Source organism: Euphorbia lathyris, chromosome 8 (assembly GCF_963576675.1).
Source record: "Euphorbia lathyris chromosome 8, ddEupLath1.1, whole genome shotgun sequence".
In the NCBI taxonomy this organism is placed as follows: domain Eukaryota; kingdom Viridiplantae; phylum Streptophyta; class Magnoliopsida; order Malpighiales; family Euphorbiaceae; genus Euphorbia; species Euphorbia lathyris.
In genome coordinates, this window is record NC_088917.1 from 20,222,836 (window position 1) to 20,230,707 (window position 7,872).

Consider the following 7,872-nt stretch of genomic DNA (forward strand, 5'->3'; position numbering starts at 1 on the left):
TCGGATACACCGCTCCTCCCTCCTCCTCGTCCTGCTGCAAAATGCAGTTAAAATCTCCCATAAATACACAGGGTAAAGCGGAATTAGAGTGCAGTATTCTTATGATTCAATTTTTAAATGACTTAATTATAAGTTTTTTTTTTTTTACTTAATTATAAGTTTTGAATAATTAAAGGCAATAAAAAAAGTAGGAAAGCTTTTTAAAAAGATCAAATCCGGCGGATAAGTATAAATAATTACAAAAAATATAATTAAATGAATATTTGAAAACATGAGCACATCCTCTCCAAAACGTGTACTTAAATTTCTTTGCATTTAAATCTATGAAATTTATTTAAATCTAATAACAAATTATTTTAACAAAATAATATTATTTTTTTTGTCACAAAACTAAAAAATATTTGTCTGACTATTTAAAACTGAGTCAAATTCTGCCGATGACTACATTATGTCTTCATTAAGCTCTCGGAAAGTCAAACAGACTCCATATAAATATACAACTTTATTTAAGAGCTTCAAAAAGAAACGATTTTACTATTCCTCAATATGATCAAAATCGATTATTCCTCGTCTTCCTTCTGCTCGTGCCGACAATCATAAACGGAGAATGCACGTGCGATTCAGAGAACGAAGAGCACAACAAACCCGAGGCTCTCAAGTATAAGGCCGTAGCCATTGCATCGATCCTCGTGGCGGGTGCAATCGGAGTCGGCCTTCCTGTTCTAGGAAAAGTGATTCCGTCCTTAGAACCCGAACGGGACATATTCTTCATTGTAAAAGCATTTGCTGCCGGGGTGATTCTATCGACGGCTTTTATTCATGTATTACCCGATGCGTTTGAAAGTTTGATGTCGCCTTGTTTGGATGAAGATCCATGGGGGAAATTTCCGTTTACCGGATTCGTGGCGATGGTGTCCGCGATTGGGACGTTGATGATTGATTGTTTTGCGACTTCTTATTATAGTAATAGGAGAAGGAAAGAAAACGGAGACGGACACGGAAACGGAGACGAGGAGAAAAGTGCGGAAGTTGGTGATGTTCATACTCATGCTACACATGGTCATTCTCACGGTGTTGTGGATTCTAATCCATCTCAACTACTTCGGCATAGAGTCATTGCACAGGTTTTTTATTTTATTTTTTAATTAGTTTATTTTCAATATTAAATTATTATTTTTCCGATTTTAAAGGCATTAATTGCTGCCCGTTTGAAAATTTGGTATTTAATACTAATCCACATAATGATTTTGCATTGATTGAATTACTTTTCAAATTTAAAAAAAAAAAAATATGATTCTTATAAGGCAAATGATATATAAGTAGTTATTTTTCGTTAATTCTAACTAAATATTTACGTTCTACTTTTTTTTACATAAAACTAAAAAAATGTAAAATAAACGTATTTAATTTTCTCAAACGTGATTATTATTATTAGTGGTATTTTTTTTTTAAAGTTGTGCGCAATGCATTTATTTTAAACAAAGCAAGATTACATTAAAGGAAACCCCTCAACCCACCTCACCTCACCCCATGTGGTTCGAACCCATAACCTCTAGGGTATAGGTAAGCTCTCAACCAACAGACTAAGAGTTTCACCACTTATTATTATTGGTACTTAATTGATTGTAATTGTAGGTATTGGAATTGGGGATTGTGGCACATTCCCTAATAATAGGAATTTCATTAGGAGCGTCTCAAAGTCCAAAGACAATAAAGCCATTAATTGCTGCGCTTACTTTTCATCAATTCTTTGAAGGAATGGGACTCGGTGGATGTATTTTTCAGGTAATTAATTTATATTAATTTCTTGTTTTTATAGCAATTAAAAAAAATACTAACATATTAATTTTTTTTTTCATTTATATAAATAATTGTTTCATTGTATGTATCTATATAATTAAAAGTAATAATTTTTCAATTTTATCCATCCTAATTAGAGATGCTATATAATGTATATTAATTGAATGAAATATGAATTTGACAGGCAAAATTCAAAACGAAAGCTATGGTGATGATGGGATTATTTTTTTCTCTAACGACACCACTTGGGATAGCTATTGGTATTGGAATCTCTGAAGGATACGATGAGAACAGTCCAACTGCACTTATTGTTCAAGGGATATTCGATGCAGCATCAGCCGGAATTTTGATTTACATGTCATTAGTTGATCTTCTTACAGCTGATTTTATGCATCCTAAAGTACAAACCAACGGAAAACTTCAATTTGGAGTCAATATTTTTTTACTTTTAGGGGCCGCTTGTATGTCGATATTAGCTAAATGGGCTTAGTTTTTTTTTTCTAGTTTTCTAGGATTTTATTTTTATTTAGCAACACAATAGAGTAAGATTTTTTTAATCAATTATTTAAATTGAAAAAAAAAAAAAACTATACCATATAAAATTCAACATGATGACATTTTCTGTTTTGATTCATTTGACTTGTTCTCCTTCAAGAGTCGTGTAGTGAATTGGAAAAATAGAACAAGAAAATATATAATATTTAGCAACAGTACTGATCTTGTTATCTTTAAAAGAGATAAGGGAAAAAAACAGCAAAAATATTATAAAAGATAAAAAAAAAAAGAACACTTTAAATTTTAAAATTATAGGATAACTAAACTTAGCTTAATCACCTGAAACTAAAAATTTAAGAATAAAATAAAAAATAGGATGTGAAGAAAACAATTAAAGTGACAAGGATATGATACAAACAATATCTACTTTTATTCAATTGATGAAATAATAAAATAGAAAAAATTACAAAAAATAAAAAATAAACCACGTGGTTTGGACCATTTTCAAATATAAACTATATGATCTAATTTGTATAGAAATACGTTAGCACCCACAGTCCGAATGGTAAATGGCGTGAATTTTTCAAGACCTAAAAAATAAAGACATATGGTTTGAATGGGTATTTTGGTCCAAAAAATTATATGTTGTCAATAAAATATTTTTAGTTATATTTGATAATATATAAATATTAATGTTTTTTTTATGGCCAATTATATATATTTCTCTCGTCTGTATCCAAATTATGGTTGGTTATGTACATTTTATATGAGTTAGTTCAAGCAACATCCAGTTAAAATAGGCTCTCTTGTGAGGATTAATTTGATATATAACATATATTCGATTTTTTTATGTTTGTTAATTTACACTGATATTACCCGGTCCAAATGAAGGCTAATATTAGGCCGAATCATATACACAATTGTGGCAATAAATATGTAAAATTATCTAGTTTTTCCATATAAATAATAAATTTGTCCAAAGATAGATTTATTATTAGATATGAATTATTGTTAATATTTGATTGCTAGAACAAGATGACCACTTACAAGTTAGTATTTCTGTTTAAAGACCCTCGGGGCAAGAACACCCTCTGACATGGCAACATCCTCTCTCTTTCCCTCCTCGCTAACATTTGAGCACGAATAGCCAAATTAAGCATGATAAAGACCTGCAGCACAAAGCAAAGAATAAAATAAACACCTAAAAGATTAGCATACTCAGTTGTGCCGATGACATAAAGCACTTATTTCAAACCCCTCAAGACACAAGGTATATTGTCCTGAAGCATCCTAATCATGCCCATGCACTCCCATTTAAGGAAAAACTCAATGAGCTTAGTCAGATCCCTCTCCTCGGGTTCAGTACGCTCATTTTCCTCTCTCCAACTAGCACACTCGCTAGGAACTAGATTCCAATCTACCCGGAATGGAAAACTGCCGGAATAAGGGTGTTTGCATCATCACTATTCGGACGAACCAAAAACCACTTCATCTTGAAAACTTTGAACTTGTCCTTCTTCTTAGTAGAAAAAGTGGTCCACCTCTTTTGCATGTCCTAAATGATCTGTTCGTCCAAGACCCTCAATTTGGGCTTCCAAAAGACGACGAAAGATGACCCTATTTAATGCAATCTCCATGTCCTGAGGAACCTTCGCAAAAGCCAGAAGTTCCATCCAAGAATTAGGAGAAACCTAGCAGGGGTACAGTGAAAATTCTTGAAGAATGTCCTCAACACGACTCATTAGAGGGAACCGCAGCCCTAACTCAACATGCTAGGTATAAATATGCAAGAAACCATCATGACCGATGTTCACCCAACAGGTGGGGAAAATGAGGCGCACATCCATCCCTCGTAAATCTGGATGATCATCTAGAAACAACCGCAACCACTCAGCATTTAAGGTGGAAGGTTGCTCCTCCGTCCGAGGATAAGTTCTCTTCCGCTTGTCAACTGTTTTCTTTCCGTTTGATTTATCGACCTCGGAATGTTTTGTAGGAGCCATAACCAAAATATAACTGGAAAAAAAGATCAAATATTACTTATGCTTTCAAGGCAAACCTCCAAAAAGATGAAATCGCACAAAAGCAGCAAAAGTAGAGCATATGAATAAGGAGAAAAAAGGCTCACCTAACCCCTCTTCTCATTTACTCGAGAAGTAAGTGAAGCGACATGCGACATCATTACTCACAAGTAATGATTAAGAAGCATTAACTGCTCCTGAGATGCCCCCTCAAAAACAAGAAACTACAACACATGACGAATGTAGATGAACCGCCATCAACTCAAAGGACGCCTAAATGCACGAAAAACTATGCTCTAACAGTTGCATAATGAGCATTATAAGCAACGTGCAAATCAACCATTAAGAGCTCGTACAACCTCCTTATGAGTCCCTCATTTCCTAAAACCCTCCAAAATTATCATTATCAATCCCCCTCCTTTAACTCATCAGGAATCAACAAGTACAACGACTCTCGAAGCTAATGTTTTCTCGTCCAAACAATGATAAATTAGACCAAATGGGGACATCTGATAACCGACGAATATAATTCTGCCACGTGGTGCTTAAGAAACTCGAACCAACACACAGACTAGAGAACATGTGGTGCCTCCTCAGTGAAATAGATAAGTACGATCGCGTAGTAGAAACCTTAATTCGGGAAGTCTTACTAGACACAGTCAAGGATCCAGTCATTACCATGATAACCTTTGATCCCGAGAATCACGGGCCTAGTGGGCCTGAGGAGTATCAAGCCCAGTAACTTTCTTGTACAGTTCAACAACAGTATAAATAGAGTAAGTTCAACTCAAGTATACTACTTCATTCATTCTATTAAGCTTACATTACAACTTTTGTTTACTGATTATGATCATCCTCCAGCCCTTTCATAAATTGACTTATGCATCGAAGCGAGTTAGTCGGATAATGACTTCCCTTTAACTAGGGGCAGATTCAGGGGGAGCCGAACTAGGTACCTGCATAGGGCCTCTTATTTAGGGGGCCTTGGCTCTCTCTAGCGCGTCCCATTTAAGGAGCCTCCTATCAATATTTTGTTTTATAAAATTCAACACTTATTTCAACTAATAATATAATAATTATTAAAATCACAATTATTAAAGAATATATTCAAAATTAATGATTGAATTTAATCTATATATAAGAATACAATCTCCTAAAATTTAAAAGAAAGTCCACAACAATAATACACATTGTCACTTTTTTTTTCAATCATCCACTCTTAACAACAATAGCACAATAGGGAGCCTCCAAAATATATTTTACAACTTGTCTCTCAATAATAATAGGGATAGATTACGAAATTACTTATAAGGTTATTAACACAGAGAGGATTTAGCCTCTACATTCAAAACAATACAATTTAATCTCAATATTTATTAGACGGAGTAATTTCAAATGTCATTAACGACAAATAATCTCATTAAAAGAAGATTGGTTTTTTTATTAATTAACAAAAGATGTGTAATTTCAAGTCTTATTGAGGGGTTAGAACCTTGGAGATTGGAGGATAGGTAGTGTTGAAACACTTTTCCACAAGATTTTGATTTGACAAAATTAATTAAGTAAAAGTAAATATTCTACAACACACTAAGTTTAAATGCTTTGGCTTATTGTTACTAATGTGTTTGTTCAATGTTGAGTTTATAATTTATCATAAGACATAAAGATCATAAGGCTCAAGCCCTATATGGAAGTCAAGGTCCAAGTCAAACAAACCCAAGATCACTCAGCCCGTGTGTCTTCAAAACGTTGCCGTTGAAGTAATGAGACGCATGCTGAGTAAAGAAGGATCGAGGAGATCCACGTAGACAACTTCGGTATGAAGCTGCTGAGCTGTCTCGACAAAACGTATAAGACAGCTGATGACCATAAGACAGCTTCCAGACAAAGTATTTCCTCCTTAAGTAAAAAACCAGAAGACACAGCAAGCTGTCTGGTTGACATTACCCAAAATGGAGGAACATACTGTCACACTGATCGAAGAACAGAAGACGCTGGAATCTGATTGGCTAAAGAGAACTGCTGGCAGACTCAGTGAAAACGACTTGTAGCCGTTTCCCTCCAACGGTTATTTCGAAATTCGAAATAACCAGAAGCTCTCATAGCTCTCTATAAATAGAGCATTCAGAATCCACATTCTTCAGAGAACTTTGAGCAAAAGCCGTTACGCTGACCAAACGTATACAAAAGTTCTCCATCAAAAGCAAAGCAAATTCTTACACTACAAAGTCTATTCATTTGTGTAAAAGTCTAGAGTGATTGTTTTTCAATCATCTAAGGTGTTCTAGCAATTGTTGTTTAGGACAAAATCTTTATCATTTCTAGAAGTAGAAAGGAGAGGCTGAGTACTCGGTTTTAAGTACTCAGCGGAGAGATTAGGATTGAGTAGAAGTATAGAGGAAGGTACTCTTGTCATACTCAATTGCTGATATTGTAAAAGGTTTGAGGCTCTACCTTTAAAGAGCTCAGTAGAGGATTTGAAATCTCAGAAGTGTTCCGGGGACAGGACGTAGGCTTAGAAGAAGCCGAACCTGGATAAATCTGCTGAGTGAAGTATTTCTAAACCTTAACTCCTTATTTATATTGCTTGCTTAAAACAAACTAAAACTAACCAAGTAAAAGAGGTCAAGCTGAGTTGTGCGCTACCAACGAGCAGGTTCAGGAATAGACACTAAGTGCTATTTCCTGACCTAAGCAACGAAGCTGTCCTAGTCACTAGTTGACTAAGTCAGTGTCTTGCTGAGTGCTAAGCGCCGCTGTTATATAAACTTTTCTTAAAGAAAAGAAATCTGCCCAAATTATTTTAAAAAGGTAAAATAGTTCCTAACCCCCCCTTGGAACTATATTTGCAACCTTACAAGGGACCAACAAGTGGTATCAGAGCTTAAAAGCTCATTACTAAAGGTCTAACAACCTTGAGTTGATCCATACCATGGGCGAAAACAACACTCGGTTTCTCCCTGGAAACCAGACAACTCAGATATTACCTGAGGGGCTGTCCATTACCAGGCCTCCCCTATTCTTCGGGTCAAACTATACCTTTTGGAAGAATAGGATGAAGAACTTCATTCAAGCTACAAACATGAGTGCCTGGCTATCTATAGTCCAAGGCCCGTTTGTACCTGTGAAAGTTGTTGCTGGCCAGTCAGTTGTTAAAGCTGAGGTTGAATGGACAGAGGATGATCTTAAGAAGCTTCAAAACCATGCTTCGGCTATCAATATGCTTCACTGTGCGCTCGATGCTGCAGAATATAACAAAATCTCAGGTTGTGAGTCAGCACAAGAGATCTGGAAAAAGCTGGAAGTCACCTACGAGGGAACAAACAAAGTAAAAGAATCCAAAGTGAATCAGCAGATGAGACTGTACGAGCTGTTCGAGATGAACAATGATGAGGGAATTTCAGACATGAACGCAAGGTTCACCAACATCATTAATGAGCTCAAGAGACTTGGGAAAATCTTCACTGAGGAAGAACAAGTCAAAAAGATACTCAGGAGTCTTCCAAAAGACTGGCAAGCAAAGAAGACAGCAGTTGAGGAAGCTCAGGATTTAACC

At 35.3% G+C, this 7,872-nt stretch overlaps 1 protein-coding gene across 1 annotated transcript; it reads left to right on the forward strand.

Annotated features, from left to right (window-relative positions):
• The first annotated feature begins 708 nt into the window (after nt 1-708).
• LOC136202703 (zinc transporter 8-like) lies at nt 709-2,407 on the forward strand. The gene is made up of 3 exons (XM_065993482.1): nt 709-1,124; nt 1,636-1,785; nt 1,985-2,407. The coding sequence occupies exons 1-3, from the start codon at nt 849-851 to the stop codon at nt 2,288-2,290; spliced, it is 732 nt and encodes a 243-aa protein (XP_065849554.1). The 5' UTR covers nt 709-848; the 3' UTR covers nt 2,291-2,407.
• Nucleotides 2,408-7,872: the final 5,465 nt, after the last annotated feature.

Bases quoted from the DNA above. Each gene is read 5' to 3' on its own strand.
- LOC136202703 (XM_065993482.1), top strand. From the start codon at position 849: ATGTCGCCTTGTTTGGATGAAGATCCATGGGGGAAATTTCCGTTTACC. The intron at 1,125-1,635 runs GTTTTTTATTTT...TTGTAATTGTAG, and splicing joins GGCATAGAGTCATTGCACAG to GTATTGGAATTGGGGATTGT. The intron at 1,786-1,984 runs GTAATTAATTTA...TGAATTTGACAG, and splicing joins TCGGTGGATGTATTTTTCAG to GCAAAATTCAAAACGAAAGC.